Source organism: Carassius auratus, chromosome 21, assembly GCF_003368295.1.
Source record: "Carassius auratus strain Wakin chromosome 21, ASM336829v1, whole genome shotgun sequence".
Lineage (NCBI taxonomy): Eukaryota > Metazoa > Chordata > Actinopteri > Cypriniformes > Cyprinidae > Carassius > Carassius auratus.
In genome coordinates, this window is record NC_039263.1 from 21,490,368 (window position 1) to 21,512,306 (window position 21,939).

Here is a 21,939-nt window from a genome sequence, read left to right on the forward strand (position 1 = left end):
TGTGAAATCCTGGAAAATTTTTACAGTGTAGCTATTGAGCAGGTTGTTGTGAACACTTGGCAACCCTTTCCGTTAAACAGGTAAAGTTATTATTACTAACATAGCGGAGTCGTCGAAAAATACATTGCCATCATGTATTAAAGATAAAATAATCACTTTATTCAATGTTTAAGTGAATAAAATAGCTGACAACCTTACTTACTGGAGTTCATCAACTATTGACGTCTCTCTCACCGGACTTGTCTCTCTCTCTCTCTCTCTGTGTGTGTGTGTGTGTGTGTGTGTGTAGGTGATGTAAAAGAGCAAAGCTGGCATTTGGGCCAAAGCACTGTGAGGCAAGGGGCAGACTAAAAATCTTTCTAAACTTAAAATGCATTTTTGGCCCGTTTGTGTTGTTTTACACAAGTATTTAAAGTATAAAGCATTTTTATTTACAATACAGAGCATGGTTTTTTAATCTTATTTTAGTGTTCTTGCCTCCCACCACCCCCCACCCAGGGATTTACGCCTAGTGCAATCCTCCAAAAATTTTTATAATAATAATTCCTTATAGAGTTTGAGTTTGAACTCACAAGTATGTAGCCCAGTTGCCTGTTTTATTGACTTTTCACATTTTAATTTCCAGCACTGATGGAACAAACAGACAATTATGTTTCAACAAGAATTCATCAGTTGACATAAACAGTGCCAGCTGGGGATCTGTTAATATAATTCATTGGAACAATTTGCACTGGCACATTCCTGTTCATGTAAAAGCCTTGAGATTTAATAAAGTCTTTATTTGAGGAATAAAGAGATATGTGCGGTGGAGCATCTTGTTGAAAACATTCTTTTATGAAGGGAGTTGTTAAGAGGATCTTTCGGCCTCTCTGTTGCTTCTTTGTATCCATTGTTTCACGCAGGGTTTCCACAGGGGATGAAGGTGCAAGTCAGGATTAATGGGTTTTAAAGTGCCTGGCAAAGAGGTAAAGTATAAAGATGCATTTAAATGATGGACTGAAAGTGACGCATCAATAAATGTACAGCTGTCTCTTGAGAAATTAACACTTCCTGTGGATTAAGCTTTTTGAAATCCTTTATCTTTAAATGTGGTCATGTGCCATCAGACATAGTAAAAAAAATTAATAGGTTGACATTTATATTATTCATATTGATACTTATATAATCCAAGTCAATGTTATGAACATATCTTTACAGGCGTCAAATGTTCAAGGTGACAATTCACATAAGATGTCCTTTGAATTTTTTTTCTTGCTGTTGCTTATTTGATAGACAGCTTTAAATATAATATGAATTAATACAATTTCTATTTAATTATTTAATTCAATTATTCTTTGAGAATTGCACAAGTTGTTGTTTCTCATTCATAAACATTAGTATTTATCATTTTTGGTCTGTGCATAATGATTAGACAGAAGGACAAGGACACAAGGTAAATGTACAGTGGGACTTTTTATTTTTTACATCATGGACATGATCTTTGTTTGTCATGGACATGAATAAACATTTGCAGTACACATTATGTAAAATGACATCATAACATATACATCTGATACATAAAATCAGGATGGATCATGTATATTTATAGTGTTACTACAGAGCAAGTTTGGAGTGCTGTTGAAATACACCACTATTGTTTTTCTGAGCAATCAATAGGCCTACTGGATAAACTCGTTTTTCTGACAGTTAAAACTGAAAAGAGGGTACGTTTATGGTCTGCAAAAATGACATTTAATGATTTTCTTGAAGGCGCTCTGAAAGTCTTTATTGAAGTACGCGTAAATGATGGGGTTCAAAAGCGAGTTTGAATACCCGAGCCAATTAATGACGTCGATGAGCCACAAAGGCATATCACAAGACGGACAAAAAGGGAGCACGATTGCTTTGATGAAGAATGGCAACCAACACACAATGAAAGTGCCCATTATAATGCCCAGCGTCTTCACTGTCTTGCGCTCGCGCGCCAAGGCGAGCTTCCTCTTCGCCTCGGTGTTCTTCTCGTGTTTGTTCTCGAACAGAGGGACAGAGTTTGGCGTGTTGGGAAGAGGCATGTTGTTTTTGGAGTTGCTGTGAACCTCGATGATCTCCAAAGACTCACCGTCTTCCGCGTGCTTCACCGCGCCGTTTACGCACGCGGCGGGCTTGGGTTCGACTGCGCTTTTCCAGTTTTTGCCCAGCTCTCCGTTCGCTCGCTTAAAAAGCGCAGGTGACACAGTCAAACATTTCACCCTCTTCTTCTCGGGCTTTCGAACGGTTTTGCGAATGCGAAATCTCGCCGCTTTGAATATGCGTCCGTACAAGACCAGCATGAGAATCAGAGGGATGTAAAACGCGCAAAAGGTGGAATAAATGGTGTACCATGGGTCGTGGCTGATCATGCAAGCTTCAGGATTGGCCATGTCTTCTGCTTTACTCTTAGGTTGAGATTTCATGATCAACATGGGTGGAATTGATATCGAAAAGCCGACAAACCAGGTAACGGTGATTAAAAGAGCGGCACGTTTTAATGTCCTTTTCTTCATGTAGTCTATTGGGTTGGTGATAGCCCAGTATCTATCCAAAGCGATTGCGCACAGATGCAGAATTGAAGATGTGCAACATAAAATGTCTAAAGAAATAAAAATATCACAAGTTACTTGTCCAAGCGTCCACTTGTCTAAAACTTGGTAAAGAGCTGCCATTGGCAACACAAGCACCGACACCATGAGGTCCGTCACGGCAAGTGATCCGATCAGGTAGTTTGCAACATTCTGCAGCGATCTTTTCCAAAGCAATAGCCGCCACAACACACGCGTTTCCAAATATGGAACATAGAATGAGCGCGCCGATCAGCAAAGACGTGGAGATCTGATAACTTAGTGGAACCTTCACAGGTAAAGTCACATTGTCGAGCTGCTGATTTACCCACTGTCGTTCTGAAAAGATAAGAACGTGTCGTTGTTTTCTTCATGTCGCGTAGAGCGTAAAATTAGCAGAACCTCATTAAACAGCACTACTCCATTCAGAGGAGCTCAAACACTTGAAGGCGATGCCAGCCATCAACATTGTTACTGACGACTTGTGACGGACGCGGCTCCATTTATATCAGCAGTGACTCTAGACGTCAGTTACCTACGCAGGTGTACCGGGTGGGCTCGGCATAGAAAATGCACGCGCGTTTTTCCAGAATTTCTTCCAGTGAGATCCATCCATCCTCATCATCCGATTTTGTAGCAACAAACTATTGAAGCAATTCCAACATTTGAATGCTTGAACGATGCTTTTTAAGACGGGGGTCCAATTCCCTCAATTTCCAAAGGAGTGAACTTTTTCTTTAGAAAGCAACTTTTTTTGCTTTCGTAAAGCTTGTTTTCGTAAAGCTGAAAATTGTATTGTGCTGCTGCCACCTGCTGTAGCGCGTCTGCTGCTGAGAAAACAACGTTTGGCCCAAAACACCTCTCCTTCATCCAGACCCCTGAGTAGCCTATTCAGTGTTGGGAAGGTTACTTTGGAAATGTTACGTAATAGGTTACAGATTACAGGTTACCCTATTTGAAATGTAATAATGTGTAGGCTAGTTATATATTTCAATTAGATTTTATTAATGTAACTGATTACATTTGATTACTTTTTGATTAGCCTACATTTTCAACATTTCTAAACTTAATCATTTTGAGACATTTAGAGCACGCAGGGTTAATTTTACAAAGCTACTGTCAGACTTTCAAAATCCTTCTTCCCTTGATTTAAGATGATTAATTCTATAACATGCACACAAAATCAGACTTTAGCACCTCTTTTTTACTTTGAGATCAGGATTTAAAAATCAAGGTATGATACTGTTTTTGAAACCCAGTATGTGTAGGTATGACAGGAAACACTGCATCTAACATTGCCTTGGAAAAAAACTCTTAGTCTAATCTTTAAAAAAAAGTCAATACATAATAATCCAAATAGGAAATTAAACAGTTATCAAATAAGCATCTGTCCTATTTTGTGTCCTAAACTGCTGAAATAATGGTGTCTATTATTTGAGAAAAGTCACTCCAATTTGGGAAATAAATCAATATGTGTGTGTGAAAATATTAGGCTTTACTGTAATTTAATTCTCAGTAGCTGTGGAGAATACAGTTAGGATTAAGTCAGCTAAAATGGGCCACATTTTGGTTAATGACTTTCACACTCAAATAAACTATGCACAATATCAAATTTTTTCTGAGATATTTTTTATAAATTAGCATGGGTCTCTATAATATATATATATATATATATATATATATATATTATATATATTATATATATATATATATATATATATATATATCATTACAGACTATATAAAGTTGAAAAAAGTGAAAAAGCATAATAGGACCCCTTTAACATTAATTATATTTTTAAAGACTGTTTTGTATTTGTATGGATACATAGGCTATTATAAACATAGCCTATATGTGTGTGTGTGTGTGTGTGTGTGTGTGCGTGCGTGCGTGTGCCATAGACGGTAAAACAAAGTTATTCAAACAATTCAATAGTCAAAACATATATAGGCTATTGGGGCTAAAGATGTGAAGTCGCAATCGCCTGAGGAAAGTAACAAAACGCCGCTCCAGCGCATTTAACTTACACCACAAATATACCACAAGCAGTTGTGTTTAAAGCATTTTTCGATTGAATTTTCCATGTTCCTATAGGGTCTCTCTTCAACATTTTTATGCATTCGTCTGCTTTAGGTTAGGACATTTTGATTGATTTAATAAATGAATGAGTAACATTATGAACGAAATAGATTCATTATTGTGTACTTACGGTATTTACGCCTGTTCCGAGGCTTTTTCCCCTCTGCGGCTTCCGTAGCGAATTGCAATTGCACTTCGAGTGGTTAGTACAGAGCCAGTTTGTTGTTTTTAGCCTTTTAGCCAAACAACTTTAGGTGCTCTTCTGAAATCCCGTCGAGGAAAATGGCTAGCTCTTTCGTGGTATGCTATTTTTTTGGTACATACGTAAACCAAATGTTTAACTGAGACAAACAGGAAGTATTTACATAACAATGACTGTAAAAACACCGGACAGTACAGGAACTAATACTGTAGATTTTTCATTAAGAACACTAACTTACACTGTTTAAATATCCGTACAAACTTGACGAGAAAATTAGTGCGAGTTTAGATAGTTAATACAGTGATTCTTGCTGTGTTGTAATAATTTTAATGTTGTTTGTGGCAAGAGATTGTATTGGCCTGTTTTATGCTCAAGCATTAAGTTTTCTAATGTGCAAAAAAAAAAATGAAGACATACAAAGATGACAACATATTACACTACTTAAGAACAATAAACTATTTATGCATGCATTATATTGTGTGTAATACTAATCTACCTAGGGATTTGTACAGTAATAAATCATGGTTTTCTAATGCACATTTCAATCAGACTGAAGAACAAGATCAATCGGGGACACTAGAAGATCCAACAAACCTTCGCTGCAGAAAGTGCCGTAGATGTATAATAGACTCGACCAGCCTCCTGAAGGTGGGAGACTTATGATCTAAAACTTATAATATGTTGTCTTTGAAAGGTAACTGCAGTATATTGGGAAAGGTTTAAGATTTTCATTCATGTAAAAGTGACATTGCTTTATAATAATACAGGCAGTAACATCAAGCGAGACTGCAGGCACATGCAATGTGTGGCATTTGAATGTTGAAAATTTGCCAGATTGGATTTTGGCAAGTGTTGATCAGGTAGTTCTCATTTCTTTGTTTTTAATTAATGCAATTGGGCTTTTGATTTCTGAAAATTATCGGTTCTGATAAAATGTGCATTTCTTGCAGGCCAGTTGGACAGTGGGGAAATTAAACTGTCAGAATTGTGGAGCTCGCTTAGGAGGCTTTAATTTTGTAAAGTGCTGTAAATGCTCCTGTGGATGTGATACAACTGTACATCTCAGTAAGAGTCGTGTTGATCAGGATCTAAAACCTCCAGTTCTTCTGACAAGACTAGGAAGGACTAGAGAACATACCGTGAGGAGGAAGGAGGAGGTGGAGGCTCTCCCTCAGACAATAAGCTCAGCTCCCTCTCCTTCCTCAACCCTCAGCTTTTCCTGTACTGTGTCCCATGTAGCCTCTGCTGAAAGTGAACTTGAGGTTGAGTCAACTGAAGAACCACAGATTCTTGAGACTGTTGAGAGAGGCACAGATGTTTCTTTGCCTTCTGAACTGCCACCACAGCTGTCAGATTATCAGGAGAGCTTAGAAGTAAGGCATGTGGGTTCTGCTTCCCAGAGTAGAAGCTCTCTGGAAAGAGCTGTGAATCCAGAGGAGGTCAGACTCCGAGTGATGGAGGAGCCATCAAGAAGCATCTCACCCAACCTAGAGGCAAAGCTCTCCAAAAGAGAGAAAAACCGCCTGAAAAGCCTAAGAAGGAAGCAGAGGAAGAAGGAGAATTGGATTCAGAGACAGCAGGAAGCAAAAGATCTGGTGAGATATTTTAAAGTTGTGAGTGGTGCTGACTCATTTTGTTCTTATTTGTGAACTAAATCAATTTAACTTCCCTTCAGGATGTTCATTTAGATTTAATTGAATTGCAATCAAAGACATTTATAAAAATCACACATAACTTATAGTCCAAAAATAAATAATTTTGAATAATTATGGCTATTTATACCCTGATATGCATTTCTTCTGAAATGATCAGAAATTTTTCTTAACACAGACATACATTTTATAAAGGTTTTAAATTTGGCAAACAACACTACACATTGTCCAACAGCACTTTACATTATCAACGTTAAAGCTTGTGAGATTGCAATACTTTACATAATGTCAACTCCATAATTATTAGCAGCCTGCTTAAATATGAATGAAAAATGAAGATATCAAATATATGGATGATTAAATGGATAATTAAAACTGACTTTTTACACTGACAGATGTTATAAGTTTCATTTCATTTTAAAGGCCCATTTACATCAAGAATGATATTTATAAAAATAAATATAACAACAGCTACTTTGCATAATAACTCACTGTTTATGTTCTGAAAGTGATTGCAATGAGATCATTCCTTTGTGACATTATTGTTATAGCTGTGGTGTGGACTTCCCTATTCTTATATAATTCAAACGATTATTATAACTTTATTGTTACATTTAAGTATTTGGCATATCTAAAGTGACTTGCACTGCATTCAGTGTATACATTTATTCAGAACCCATGATTTTGGCATTTCTAGCTCAATGCTCTACTGTTGGAGCTGCAGGAAAATTATAGTTATTGGGGTGAATACGGCTTTTTTTGTTGTTGTTTTTGCCACATTTGATTTACAATTCTGCATCCTATTTGCTTCCTCAATTCTGAATGGTACACAGCTCTATATTGTTAAATCTACGAGGAGTCAGATAAGCCATAAATATGTGAGCTATTAAAAAAAGGAGCTGTGTTGTGCTGAAAAGAGTTCTCGCAAAATGTCAATAATAGATTTGTGGATCAGGACAGGCATAAATCCGAATAATAAGCTGCTGCAAGATCCTGAGGATCTTAATACGCCATTCACAGTTACATGTGGCTGTTGCAGCAGGTGTCATTTTATTGGAGAATTGTTTTTTTCCCCCTTAAACATAATGTATCAGTTCTTCATTCATATTTTATGTGTTATTTCCACCTATCAGGCTATGAAGTGGGACTTAACAGGCAGCGATGATGAAGAAAGGGAGGGATACACATGTGCCGTGTGTTTAGAGGTATATTACAGCCCTTACAAGTGCCATCCTTGCAGTCATGTGTTCTGTGAGCCCTGTTTGAGAACTCTAGCTAAGAACAGGCCAAGCAATACCCCCTGTCCCCTCTGTAGGACCCTTATATCCCATGTGCTCTTTCAGGAAGGTTAGTGGAACAAATAAACTCCATTTTTTGTCATATCGTTTGCAAGAACTTTATCTAACCACCTGATCAACCTTTTGTTTCAGAGCTCAATCAAACTACAAAGACTTGCTTTCCAAAAGTGTATCATTCAAGACATGAGACCTTTCAGAAGACCAACTATTCTAAATGGCCCCTGCCCAACTGTCCAAAGCGTTTCCGCATCTTTTGGGGTTTGTTATATGTCATTTGCAATGCCATTTGTCTTCAGGACACTAGGCGTTAAAAAGTTTGCACATTTATTTCATTTTTTTTTTTTTTCAGGAATACAGAGACATGGCGGCCCTGCCAGTCGCTGGCAGTTTCCCCACAGAGCATTTGGCCTGGATGCACTGGATCTGGGAGACATGTGGGGCTGGCCATTTGACATTGACTTTGTGATCATCTCTATCTACTCTCTTCACTGGGTGATGGCGTTCATCGTCTTCTGTGGCCTCTGCTACTTCCTCCTCCTCTGATGTATGGAGGATTAGTTCTCACTTTGATTGCTGGACAAATGAATGTTGTTGACTGTGGACATCTCATCAAGTGCCTCATACTTTTATTTCAATGTAGCTTCAAATAAGACGAAATATTATCAAGGTGTTTTTCTTCCTGGGAGAATCATTTGTGTGTTTGTTTGTAGTTTAGGTCTTACAGGGTTTGTGCAATTCATAGATATCCCGTTAAGCAATTTCCTTACAGCATCTGCCTACTTGACCTGTAAACAGTATTATAATGCAGCAGAAAAGAGAAAAAGCAATAATTCCGGGTATAATGCTTAGTCCTTCTGTACATTTTGATAAGCTGCCTCTTTTTCTGTTACCATAAGGCCTACTTGGAGTGGCTTAGATGCTCGTTTAATGCTAGAACCAAGGTTTATGTTGTAAAAATGGCTTCTTTTACACAGTAAAATGTTTCAGAACATGTTTTGTTGTGTCAATTCATTATACTGGAATGAGATTTATTTATTTATTAAGATTTGGCTAATCTCGTTTGGGATTGTACTTTTTGTTCATTTTAATCCTAAGAGAGAACACCCAGCACAGAACATCCTTGTTTAGAACCAAATCCTAACGTTCTGGAAATATTCTTCGCGAATGTTTCTTATTCCTCACACTAAGCAATTGTGTTACTTCGACGAAGCCGTCGATTCAGGGGTCGTGAAGCCCGCATCTGTGGAGATCCAGCAGCGGCGCTCGGCCCTCGACAGGGGTGAAGGTGACTCGCCTGTTAGTGCGGGAGATGCAGTCGAAGCGTCGCGGACGCTCGCTCGGCTCCGTCACATCATTCTGATCATCGAAACAACCCGCTTCCAAGGATCGCCCTCACCCTCTCATCGAGGACAGGCGGATTAGAGACGTTTTCTCAGTTACGTGGTTTCATTCGTGGATGCGTATGCATGTGTTCTGCACCGAACGGGCGAAAGAACCGCCCCAGATCCGCAGCCAATATTTTTCAAATCGGGAAATCTTCGGTGAGGGATCCGGAGCGCCGGGAGAGCACCGAGAGCACGCGGAGAGCTCAGCGGGCGATGGATGACTGTAGAACGGTGAGCGCGCTGAAGGACAACCCTTGTCACTCTTCTGCGTATAGTATTTTTGGATAGGCTTTTTGTGTGTGTGTGTGTGTGTGTGTGTCTACACGTTAAAATGACCATCAATGATATGCAAATTAACAGGATTAGCGTTAACATGACGAATAATTGCAGTAGAAACGTATAGCCCACAAACATTGATACTTATTACCGATATATGGATTCTTCTAAGATAAACAATTGGTGTTATTATGTTTATTATTTGTGTTTTCATACTGCACCATTGTTTAGAAATGACATTCCTCCCCACGATCCCATGTGTTGCTATGTGGCATCTAGACAATGGCAGCTAAACTCGTGTTTACCCTGCTGGAAAATCCAGTTTAAGCTGCTAGCTATTTTGGAATATTTCTAGCTAGTCTAAAATGATCACCAAGTTTGACTGGCTGGTAAATGGTTTGGTGCTGGTACAAGGTGGTCTTCCAACCCAACCAGCAACCATGTTACAAAACACTGCTTTAGCTTAAACTATACACATTCACTTTCTAAAAATAGACTGAACAGGATTTGTCTTCATTTTAGACCGTTCAGGAGTTCAACACTCTTGTGGCTCTCCATCGTGAGCAGGTCATCTCCATAGGGGAGAATACAATTGACTGTCCTTCTTTAAGGGCACAGATGCACAAGACTCGCGTCAAAGGATGCGCTGTAGCCCAGGTGGCCTATCAAAACCTCATCGCAATCTCTGGGTAAGTCTGTTTGTTAGAACAGCCATGCAGATTTGATGGCGTGTCAGGTAAGATGCCATATAATGTGGTTTCTCTTTTTCTCACTGTGCTTTTCTTAGGCCAGAGGATGGTGAAATCCACCCAGAAATATGCAGATTGTTCATCCAGCTTCAGTGCTGTCTGGAGATGTACATTACAGAGATGCTTAAATCTATGTGTCTGTTGGGTGTTCTGCAGCTCCATAGGAAAGGTGTTGTGTCAATGACAGCCAGCAGAGGACAGCAGATTCTTTACATAAACAGACATGAGTACATAAAGCTAATATACTGCATGCTGAAATGCTACTGTCAGTCTGAAGGTGGTGGGGATGGCACAATAACTACATAAAACAGTCCCTTTAAGCATTCACTGCAAGCAAAACAAAATATAACTTTGACTCTTGTGTCACTCGCTTCAGGAAATGATGTGTGCCCTGAGCCCAACGTGGACTACAGGGTCGATGAAAGCTCTGATGTGCCGATGCTGGAAGATCGATCATCATCACCTGTAGATTTTCCTCAGGAATCCTGGGTCGTATGCACAGACATTGAGAACATAGAGAGGTACAGTATGACAAACTGGATTAATTAGGAAAGGCTTCCACTTTTTCTACTTAATTTACTCCATAGGGATTTGAAACAACCTACCAGCTCTGAGATGAATTACAACATGAAAAAATTTGAAGCAAAAAGTATTTGAAAACCTGAGAAAAAGAAAAAGGAGGACTGTAAACTGCAAACCTTTGAAAGGAATGAGCAAATGCTAATACATAATCAAATAAAAACAAAAAAACAATGGCTGCTGATTTATAATCATTCATTATAGGTGTAAAAACAAAACTTAAAAAAATTTTGCTAAATATTTATGAATACACTACCGTTCAAATGTTTGAGGTCAGTAAGATTTTTTTTATCAAAATGTATAAGTTTGTTCATCAAGCATGCATTAAATTGATAGAAAAATTACTGATAAACATATTCCATGTATTCCACCAAAATACTGAGCAGCACAAATGCATTTTAACATTGATAATAATCAGCATATTATAGTGATTTTCGGAAGGATCATGTGACAGGTTACTGTAGGCTGCTGAAGGATACTGAAAATTCAGCTTTGGTCATTTTAATGTAAAAAAATATATGAAAATAATAAACATGTAAAATTATAGTAAAATTTCACAATATTCTTGTTTTACTGTACTTTTTATCAAATAAATGTAGCCAGGGTGAGCATAAGAGACTTCTTAAAAAAAAAAAAAAGTAAAACATCTTACAGACTCCAAACTTTTGTATATAAAATGGCTTGTCAGTCAATTTAATGGGCCTTTAGGCACTTATAAATAAATAATTTTGGCTATAATCTTTGTTGACGTTCCTATGTTGTGAAATGTCTTCCAGTGATACGCGAGAAATGAGGAACCTTCTAAGCAAACTCAGGGAGACAATGCCTTTGCCACTGAAAAATCAAGGTATGTCTCAAAATTTTTTAAGGAAATTATTCTGATGATATAGTTTTTTCAACAAAAAAAAAAATGCTCATATAGCTAGAAATGTGTTTTATTTTTTAATGCTGTGCTTTTATGTGTGTAGATGACAGCAGTCTGCTAAATCTGACTCCTTATCCACTGGTGAGGCAGAGGAAGAGGCGATTCTCCGGGCTTTGTTGCCTTGTGTCTGGCTGAACCTTCAATACTCTCAAGTCTTCTTTTCTGATCATTGATCAATTTAAGCTTCACTCGTCTCCTTCGTGTCTCTGGAACTGTTTCGCTAATGTAACTTGTCCCTGGACAATGTTAAAACCACTTAATCCCTTGTTGGAGGACAGAATCCCCTCGACTCAAAACCCTGCCAATTGGGTTTTTTAGCAAAATCAGTGGTCTGTTTTTACTTCGTCATGTGCTGTGAAACCATATGATTGTGTAAAAAAGCAAGAGAATGAAGTAAAATAATAACATCTGTCTCTGATTTTATCATAGTCATAAAATTTGTTGTCGGTGAAAGGGCACGTTTAGTTATAGGATTGCTGTATTTCATCATCTTGCTTGTTTTTTTTATTTTTATAAATTTAGCCACTGTGGAATGCTTTTTATTTAGTCTTCCATAAAGGGGTAATTATGAAAAAATATATATATATTAGTCATTTTAAGGGCACAAGAATGCTCTGCACTAAAGCCATTGCTATTTCATTCTGAGCTTGAAATAACTATAACAAAATAAACTTCACTATGTACATAATACAAATAATTGTAAATAAAACATTATGTATTTATTATAATTGATTTTAGAGATTTATTTTTCATCCATCCATTTAAGACATCAGGTTTGTGTAAATGCATATCAGTTTAATGAGAGTTTGCAGCAACTCATGTCAGGTGTCTATAAAGTGTGCATAGTTACAGCTCATATAAGCTATAAGTCATTTTATAATTATAATAAAGTTGTTGTTTTTTTACTGTAATTGTTTGTTTTATTGCATCCTACAGTAATTTGCATTGTTTTTTGCCTTTAAAATAAACCCTTTAAAAAATTTAAGAAACTGATGCATGTTTAAAATTAAGACCAAAGTTATGAAAAATAACATAACGTGCAAAAGAGACCTTAAATTCGGCATGAAGAAAGACAATAACTCTGACCTGTAATAACATGTTATTCATGTTCTCCCTGTCCACATTCCCATGGTCTAAAGCAGGAGCCAAATGTCAAAGTGAAGACTTCCAGCTGCAGGGGTTTACTGGAAGCAAAGGGGGATGGACAAATTCTGTAAAGAGAGTTGTGAGAGAATTCTTTAAGACAATTCATCCAGGTCAGAATTAGAGTTACTTTTCCAGAGTAGCTGATTGTGCATCTGTCTCTCTGATTTTAAATTTAATTCATATTGCAGTTAAACTCGGAGGCTAAAATTACACATGATAGTGTGCTTGCATGCTTTTGGAGGAGTCTGAAATTGATGCATCATTCATCACGCTCATGTACTATTAGGTTTCTGCAGCTCTTCTAAAGAAACTGTCTGTGGTAAGTTCTTGATTACTCAATGTTTAAAACTGATGCGTATGTTTGCATATATCTTTCTACTATCCCTTAAGCTATCAAGTTCCAACAGACTTTCTTCTCTATGGATCGTACTACCATTCCCCTTGTCCTACTCTGCACCCTGGCTTCATTTACTCCCATTATGGGATGTTTCTGTGACCATTACCCATGGAGTTCATGGACCTATTGCAGCAATACCTGTAACTATGGTACCCAAACACGTACAAGGTAACCATTATTTAACATATTTCCGATGTGCAAAGTTGATTATTTTAATATGTACCTTTGTTTGTTGCAGGGCTGTACGCCATGATGAACACTGGATCAAAAACAATTGTGTCCAGTTTTGTCAGACACATGAGACCAGAGCATGCAGTGTTGAGGCTTGTCCCATACACTGTCAGCTGACTGAGTTTGGACCCTGGTCAGAGTGTTCGCCGTGTGCCAAAAAATCTGTGAGTAAAACATACAGATATTAAAATTAAGAGATTTATTCCAAAGTTAGTTTATGGTCCTAAAAACTGATTGGTCTACCAGTATTTAAAGAGATACAATACCAGATATAATGCTGAAATAGCAGCAGAATAAATTTGGGAAATTTCTGACATGCTGTTAGTTTATTTAACTAAATATTTACTCACCCTTAGGTCATTTAAGATGTAGATGAGTTTGTAGATGTTCCAACAATGGTTCTGCTGTGAATAGGTGTCCTCGGAATGAAATTTCAAATAGCTGGAAAAAAAACTATATCTGTCAAGAGCTGGAAAAAAAAGTTATTCCACTGATATCATATGATGGGAACTTTATTATTTTCTCAGAAATATAATAATAGTTAAAAAAATATAATCCTTGGTCTGATGTGGTCTTTAAATTTCAGTTACATTGATATGCCAGTAGGAGGCGATAGATGACAAGTCTTTAAGAGTGAGATATTGACTTATTCATTCAGCAGATTCATTCAAAATGCGCTTGTTAAATTGTTAGAAAATGTCTAAAATGTATATTTCTGAATTTTAACTTCTTAAAAAAAGTTATCATGCTCATGATCATGCTCACAACCATGCTGTTTTTCCAAATATCAGAATGTAGCCTTGTTCTAATATTGTGCTAATATCAAAGATTATACCCAAGACTGGTCACTCATATAGTTTTAAATGGGGGGAAATGCAATGCTCTATATGGCTGCTCTATAGTTAGAAGCCCCGCCTTCTAAATGAAAGAGCCAATCGCTAAAGCCAATCGCTAAAGTCCCGGTTGCTATAGAAACATTCAGTCAGAGACATGCATTCAGGACTATGCATGATTACTGGCTGTTCTAGTCTGAATAATACTTTTTTTAAATAATGCTATTTATCAAAATAAACAACATTTATGACACACTTGTTATCAGATTGGTGATGGTGATTGGTGATTTCAAATATGAAATGTAATCGCTAGCTGAAGTAGTGAACAGTTTTTTAGAACTTGATGTTTCCTCATTCAAAGAGAAAGGAGTTGCACTTGCATACCGAAAGGAATGTCAAAGATGGCCGCAGTGTGACATGACTTGTCTTAAAGGGATTTTGCTAATATTCAGCAATTCTCAACATTCTTTCTAGTGTGAAATAGCTTAAATATTGTACACTGCCCTAGTAAGTGTGTGAATGTTGTGTGATTTAGTTTAGAACCAGGTCTGTTTTGAGGCCAGGTCAGTTTGGGGGGGAGGCCTGTAGTCCATCTCTTACAGAGGAAAGAGTCTGTCATCCCTCCAAGGAGTGTGGGATTGATCGTGTCAACTGTAAAGACAAGTTCACCTGTGGCAGTGGTAATTATCTTCATCAACTTCTTCACAAAAACACAGCATAGTTGTGCCTTAGGTTTAAGATTTGTCCTACACTGATTTTATAATCTAGAACATATTTGCAGTTTTAAATGCTCAGAAACCAACTTGCTTTATTGTCTTCAACTTGCTAGGAAGATGTATAAACGCTACTCTGCAGTGCAACAAACAGAACGACTGTGGAGACAACTCTGATGAGAAAGACTGCGGGCAAACAAAAAGCGTGTGTTCAAGTAACCGGGTATTTGCTTTCATTCCTGGAGCAGACCTAATTGGTCATGGGTGAGTTACAAATAAAGATCATTTGGGTTTCTTAGATTGCAAAACATTTTCATGGACGTTGTAAGATTTCAGGGTGTTGTCATGTTGTCGGCAAAACAAACTGGCTTATCTGTGATTGTACTCATCTTAAAACTGATGAAAGGTTATATTTAAAATTAGATTTGATGCTGCAGCAGAGCAGATGAGAGGTGCTGTTCTGGACAACTCCTTCATGGGGGGTGCATGCACTCTACAAAGACACAGGAGAAACTATTACAGAATCCCTGACAACATTGAGAGATATGAAATCAAGGTGGGAAAAATGTCATTTCTGTCTGTCATACTTTGTTAGCTGGAATAGAAAGATATCCAAATTACACAATATATTGACACCATACATGTAGGCTATGTTCATTTGGTTGTTTCAAATATATTAGCTATTATTCAGCCCATGTAAATGGGTAAGATGCACCAAAATCGCCTTTAATGTTATTTCTAGTTGCAACTAGTACAACTAGTTATTTTCTAGTTGTGTTTATGCGGTTTAAGGTAAAAAGGAATAATTATCCATCTTTTATATTGTATATTATTATGTTGTAATACTATTGGATAATTCTAAAGGTTTTTTGTAGTTTGTACAAATATAAATTGGCAGGAAAGTATATCCATTAAAAAAAACGATGTACAGTATTGACCAAGATTTCAATATTAGTGCATCTAAAAAATAACAAATTAGATCCAGAGATATTTATAGCTTTGAAAACAATCACACAAATCACATAAAATTGATCAATGATTGTATTTTAAAATTTGATTTGATTTGAATTCATTCCAGGTAGAAAATCTTGAGGATATTAAAGAGCAAGACATCAAATCCCAAAAAGTCAACTTGGCCAAAGACTCACGTAGCCTACTGCTCAAAGATGCAGTGAAATCATCTCAAAAAAAGGCAAGAGATCTCAAGAGTAAAGATGGAGTTTCCCTTTTATGCTGGGGGGGAGGGGGGGGGGGCAGCCACTGGCAAACGAGCCAAAGGCAAACGAGCCACAAACACTTTTTTTTAAATGTTCTACATTTCATATATTTATATACCATATTCTACATGAGAAATACATACAAAACAGAAAAACATACCTAATGCAGAAAAGCAGCCTCTTTTTCTGAATTGTGCCGTAGATGACCACTGTCTTTCTTTAACTATCTTTTCTTCTTCTGATAGTTTTCCAGTCAAATCATTCTGTATGTGCAGTAAAGAAAGATCTGAGAATCTGTCCTGTGCCACTTTTTGATGTAGCTGAACCAATGGACAGCATGAGGGTAAACTGCAGTAGTTTGAAAAAGTTTGAATATCTGTCCTTCCGTAGCCTGCTTCATCTATAAGCTTCTCAAGAGTAATCGGTGATGCGATCATGGCACATTTCACAAGATCCACTATAGTCACATGCCAATGGTGAATCTTAAAGGGGTCATATGATATTCCTATAAAGAACATTATTTTCTCTATTTGGTGTAAAGAAATGTGTTTATGCGGTTTAAGGTAAAAAAAAAAAAAAACACATTATTTTCTTCATACAGTACATTATTGTTTCTCCTCTATGCCCAACCTTCTGAAATGCATCGTTTTTTACAAAGCTCATCGGTCTGAAAAGTGAGGTGTGCTCTGATTGTATGGTTTGTATGGTTCTCTCTCTCTCTCTCTCTCGAGGTGGTTGGATGGATGGTGCGGTTATTAATAGTGAATTAACCGCGTTGATCATCTGCGTGCTCCTACCGAAAATTGTTTATAAAACTTCACTTTGTAGGCTACTCTCATCCTCTGTAAAATGCGTTGCACACATATTTGGGTTGAACTGTTCTGGAACAATGTTGTAAATATAACATGTCCACTGATTTCTAGTTGTGTCCTCTTTTGGAAGGCCAAACAAAGACATTTCACTTTAACAAAGAAAAACTCAGCTTCTCCACAACAAGGCAGCAACAGTGAAAATAAAAAACGTCTTCTTTTTTTGCGTGAACATTTGGTGTTATGCAAATCTTCCCACATAGTGACATAAACATGTGGGTGTGTGTTAGAACGAGACATTTTTAGGGGGGCGTAGAGGAGTCTTAACTTAATTTAAGAATATCTTTTTGGGTTTGAGACTCTTTGAGATTTTCTTTACGCACCAGGAGCTTGTAACACTCCAAAGAGAAAGGAAAACTTGAAATCCTATCATATGTCCCCTTTAAGGCTTGTGTATTGAATATTGCATAGCATCAAATATCCTGTCCAATTCAGCTATAAATGACTCAGTCCACCACATTTTTATTAGCGGAGCAACAAATATTTGTTGACTTGCTAAAGTGGGAAAATAATGAAAAATTGAGAATCATTCGCAACTCGCAAAGGATATGGGGCTTAATTTTGCCCAAAACTTACTTATTATAACCACTAAAATAATAAGATAATACAAATAAAATGAAAAAATGTGAATTTTTTAATTTTTAAATTTTATTCATAGCTCAGACAAAATCATTATTGATTTTGCCCCCCCAGCCCCCCCTAAACTCCGCCTATGCATCAAACTATGATGCTCTATTCCTTATTTATGCCTATTTATTCTCTTTCTGTAATTTTTGTGCAGGACTCTGAGTTTTACAGGGTGCATCAGGTTATTGCCACATCAACATTCAGACTGAAACCCTCTGGCCTCTACTTAGCAGACCAGTTCCTTCAGTTTCTGAACAGTCTGCCACTGGAATACAGCTACGCCCTTTACAGACAGATCTTCCAGCTGTTTGGGACACATTATTTCAGCTCTGGGACATTAGGGGGGAAGTATGACCTCCTTTTCCAGTATGATCGAGAAGAACTAAAGACCTATGGTAAGCAGACATGATTGTCTGATTACAGCATTAGAGCTCTTGGTCACATGGAGCTCAAGTGACTTCATTAGATTGTTTTCTCTCATTCTGAAATGCAACGAAACTGTTTTTTTTAAATCAGCTGTATCTCCTTATGATTCCCAGGACTGACAGAAGTAGACATGAATAGTTGCTTTAGCCAAGATTCCTCCATCTTTACTATATTCTATAACAGAAAATCATTCAGTTCCACATGTGGGAAACATTCAATACAAACCAAATATGAAGGTAATACATAGACAAATGTATTATTTAATATATATGGCTTATGTTTTAAGTTATATAACCCCTATTTGAAATGCACTTGTCCATTCCAGGGTCAATTGTAAAAGCAGCAGAGAAGTGTATCACGTCAGTGCAAGGAGGCAGAGCTGAATTTACAGCAGCCCTGGCCTGGGAGAAGAGGGGCGTATCGCCAGACAGCACCACATACCAGGACTGGGTCAAATCTACAATAGACAATCCAACTGTTATAGATTTTGAGGTTAGATAGAGAAACCTGTCAAATATTTGTGGGTATAAAATACAATTTAAGTCAAAGGAATGACACAAGAACTTAAAATAGGTTTACTATATCATTCAATTAATATGGATTTTTTTCAATGTCTTATCTAGCTTTTGCCTTTAGTGAGTCTGGTTCAGGGTTTCCCTTGTGCTGTGACAAAGAGAAGGCATCTTCATAAGGCCCTGGAAGAATATCAGACCGAATTTGATTCCTGCAAATGTGCCCCCTGCCCAAATAATGCTCGGCCTGCTCTTTCTGGAACAGAGTGCATTTGTATTTGCCAGACAGGGACCTATGGATCTAACTGCGAGAAACGTGCCCGGGACTATACTACAGGTTTACATGCATGCCTATAAATATCTGTATCCAGTAGAGCATAAAATATGTAATTTCAAATGTTAATTTAATCGATAATATTATTAAGATATATCATACACACAATATGCATAAAAGTAAATGCTTAAAAAATGATTCATTATAAAAAAAAATAGATAAGGTGTGAGAAATCAATTTCTGGCCACATCTCACAGAGGAAGTTGATGGGCACTGGAGTTGCTGGAGCTCTTGGAGTACTTGTGACGCCACTTTGAAGAAGCATCGCTCACGGACCTGTAGCAACCCTGCACCGCAGCGAGGCGGCAGACCCTGCCAAGGCCCTGAGAAACAGGTGGAGGAATGCACCATCTCTATTTTCCAGACGTAAGTGCCCTGTTCTGTCTGTAGACTACAAACGGAGGTATCACTGGGGTCAATGGCACTAATATTTCATGCAATTACATGTGTGAACACATATTAATTTGTTCCTAGCTTCATTCTGAGGAATATGTATTGTTCTAAAATAGGCAGTGTGCATGCAGCTAGTCATTTGCATACAATCCATACAATCTAACCTCTCTCTTCTGCTCACTTGTGCTCACTCTCTCTCACACACACTCTATTGTGTAGACTTATAGTAAAATGTGTTTTTCCTGAAACCACTTTAATAAAACAAGTCAAGTGTTTTTTTACAATGTGATTGTGCTTTAGACATTTCATTTCCCAGCTGTGCATGTACCTCTACAGGATGCTTTTTTATTCTCAGAAATGTCATTTGGTTTAGCTGTTAAATATCTAATAATATATTTTCAAAAAATGATAGTCCAAAAAAATAAAATAAAAAAATCCATGTTTTACTTACCCTCATGTAATTACAAATGTATGACATTCTTATACGAAATAAAAAATATATTTAGAAGAATTTTGGCAACAAGTTTCAGTTCCCATAATACAAAACAATTCAATTGACACCAAAAGTCAGTGACACCTGAAACTGTTTGGTTTCCACAATTTTCCAAAATATCTTCTTTTGTGTTCTGCAGAAGTAAGTCTTACGGGTTTGAAACAACAAATGGGTGAATTTTGGGTGAACTATCCCTTTAAATGAATTTTAATTTACTGTTAAATTACTGTTTATTACTAATAATTAATGCTGCATAATTAACTGTTTATTGCGTACATGTAGTTTCAGTTGGTTCATAATTGTATTGTAAAGGTATTCATTTAAATGCATTTTAGGTTATTGATCAAGCACAATTTCATGTGCAATGACACTTCTTTCCCAGGCAAAATGTGTGCATTAATGATGATGACTTTGAGACTGAAGGGTCCCGTGAGAGCCAGTTGCCCCCCGGAGCTTCTGGCTGTCCAAAACCCCGTTCACCTGCCAACAGCCACCTGAGGGTGAAGAAACACAAAGAACTTAAACTTTTATATCACATGCTATTTATTCCTGCCTGCTTCCACTAATGTCCAGGTTTTCCCTCTAATTCCAGATCAACAAACGTCAGTATGATTATGGAGATCACGAGGAATTCGTCTGCTTCACTGGTTTTAAACTGGATGGATACCAGCTCATTCACTGTTTGCAAGACGGCTCTTGGGAGAAACCAAAGGGACGGTGCATTAGTAAGCTATAGAAATGCTGATATGATTTATGATCTGAAAGCTAATATTTTTCCCATACAGTTTTCACTCCATAATATGTTTTCCTGTCATTCCAGAACATGTCTGCTCCAAACCCACAGTACCTGATGGCATGACGATATATCCAGACAAAACGGAGTTTCAAGTAGGAAGTGACATCATGCTGGCCTGCTTAGAGAGTGGCATGAGCCCCTCAGGGCGTCAATATTACACGTGTGGGAAGAGTCTTGTTTGGGAGCCAAGCATCCCACAAGACATAAACTGCAAGATTGGTATTTTCACAGAATAAATGAGCTTTTCATAACATATTCACAAAACATTTACATCTTTAGCTCTTTTGATGCAAACCTGGTTAAATGAATAACACAATTTTTTCTGCAGATAAACCCTTTGTACCAGACAGCAGCTGTGAACCTGGAGAGATGCATGATGGGACTAAATGCACATGCATGTCCAAAGAGAGATGCAGGTGTGAATGTCAGTAGTTTCAAGTTTTGTTGTGGTCTGTTTGGAAACTTGACCATTAAGCACCATGCATTTGTGTATGTATCCTGCAGAAATTACAGAGCAGATTTGTGTGTCTTTGACGCTGACAAGGAGACTGTCATTATTACGTCCCTCTGTGCTTTTCATGCTGACCGTTGTCATGGAGAAAGATTATACTTTATGAACAATGGACCATGCAAAACTGACGCAGTCAGTCTGGACTGGGCCAAATTCAGGGCCAATGTATCTGAGCAGAGCTCGGTGCGGGAACCCTGCGGTTCAGACACCTGTTACGAATGGGAGACCTGCTCAGGTACAGATCTGATCACGAATCCTTATGTAACGTGTTATTTCAGAATAAAAGCACCTTTGGTTTTTATCCAATTGAAATCATTCAACATCATCTTTTCTTCTTAGAATCAAAAACATGCGAGTGCAAAATCCCCAGAGAATGTTCCAAAGATGGGAAGCAAATGTACTGCTTGAAAATTGTGAGAACGCAAAGAACAACGAGCTTGAATCTGTGCTTCATGGCTGCCATGAAGTGCAGCAAGATGGAGTTTGAGCTTCTGCACGAAGGTCCTTGTGCAAGTTCTTAATTGTGCACCAATTTCATAGACATTTTCACAGCTGAAAGGCTCACACAATATTGATTTGTACAGATAACCCATTGTTGTTTTATAGTCACACACAGCATGCTATGCAGTTATTCTTTGAGCTGGCAGAATATTGATGTGGAACTTCACAATAAAACATTATCAGACTTTCAGATGTGTTGTAATTATCTGTTAAAACTTA

General features: G+C 37.5%; 2 protein-coding genes and 1 pseudogene across 2 annotated transcripts; 2 read left to right on the plus strand and 1 right to left on the minus strand.

The window, feature by feature from the left end:
* Window positions 1–1,523: 1,523 nt before the first annotated feature.
* LOC113039133 (5-hydroxytryptamine receptor 1A-beta-like) lies at window positions 1,524–3,198 on the minus strand (annotated as a pseudogene).
* A 1,640-nt stretch (window positions 3,199–4,838) lies between these two features.
* LOC113038913 (E3 ubiquitin-protein ligase RNF180-like) lies at window positions 4,839–8,796 on the plus strand. The gene is made up of 7 exons (XM_026196714.1): window positions 4,839–4,955; window positions 5,407–5,505; window positions 5,625–5,717; window positions 5,808–6,452; window positions 7,643–7,856; window positions 7,940–8,065; window positions 8,157–8,796. The coding sequence occupies exons 1-7, from the start codon at window positions 4,938–4,940 to the stop codon at window positions 8,348–8,350; spliced, it is 1,389 nt and encodes a 462-aa protein (XP_026052499.1). The 5' UTR covers window positions 4,839–4,937; the 3' UTR covers window positions 8,351–8,796.
* A 319-nt stretch (window positions 8,797–9,115) lies between these two features.
* Window positions 9,116–21,910, plus strand: LOC113039134 (complement component C6). The gene is made up of 25 exons (XM_026197035.1): window positions 9,116–9,423; window positions 9,991–10,157; window positions 10,256–10,386; window positions 10,594–10,738; window positions 11,573–11,643; window positions 11,765–11,851; window positions 12,000–12,075; window positions 12,790–12,977; window positions 13,258–13,432; window positions 13,503–13,659; window positions 14,864–15,008; window positions 15,158–15,305; window positions 15,465–15,597; window positions 16,120–16,233; window positions 17,909–18,149; window positions 18,294–18,416; window positions 18,506–18,672; window positions 18,804–19,029; window positions 19,224–19,392; window positions 20,295–20,412; window positions 20,505–20,637; window positions 20,733–20,927; window positions 21,037–21,124; window positions 21,213–21,454; window positions 21,559–21,910. Exons 1-25 carry the CDS (start codon window positions 9,274–9,276, stop codon window positions 21,738–21,740), a joined length of 3,771 nt encoding a protein of 1,256 aa, XP_026052820.1. The 5' UTR covers window positions 9,116–9,273; the 3' UTR covers window positions 21,741–21,910.
* Window positions 21,911–21,939: the final 29 nt, after the last annotated feature.

What these genes read in the sequence shown, in the direction of transcription:
- LOC113039134 (XM_026197035.1), top strand. Translation starts at nt 9,274, where the DNA reads ATGTGTTCTGCACCGAACGGGCGAAAGAACCGCCCCAGATCCGCAGCC. An exon ending in CTTTAAGACAATTCATCCAG is followed by an intron (nt 12,978 to 13,257) that starts GTCAGAATTAGA and finishes CTATCCCTTAAG; the next exon opens with CTATCAAGTTCCAACAGACT. An exon ending in CAAGTTCACCTGTGGCAGTG is followed by an intron (nt 15,009 to 15,157) that starts GTAATTATCTTC and finishes TCAACTTGCTAG; the next exon opens with GAAGATGTATAAACGCTACT.
- LOC113038913 (XM_026196714.1), top strand. An exon ending in TTTTGGCAAGTGTTGATCAG is followed by an intron (nt 5,718 to 5,807) that starts GTAGTTCTCATT and finishes CATTTCTTGCAG; the next exon opens with GCCAGTTGGACAGTGGGGAA. An exon ending in GCGTTTCCGCATCTTTTGGG is followed by an intron (nt 8,066 to 8,156) that starts GTTTGTTATATG and finishes TTTTTTTTTCAG; the next exon opens with GAATACAGAGACATGGCGGC.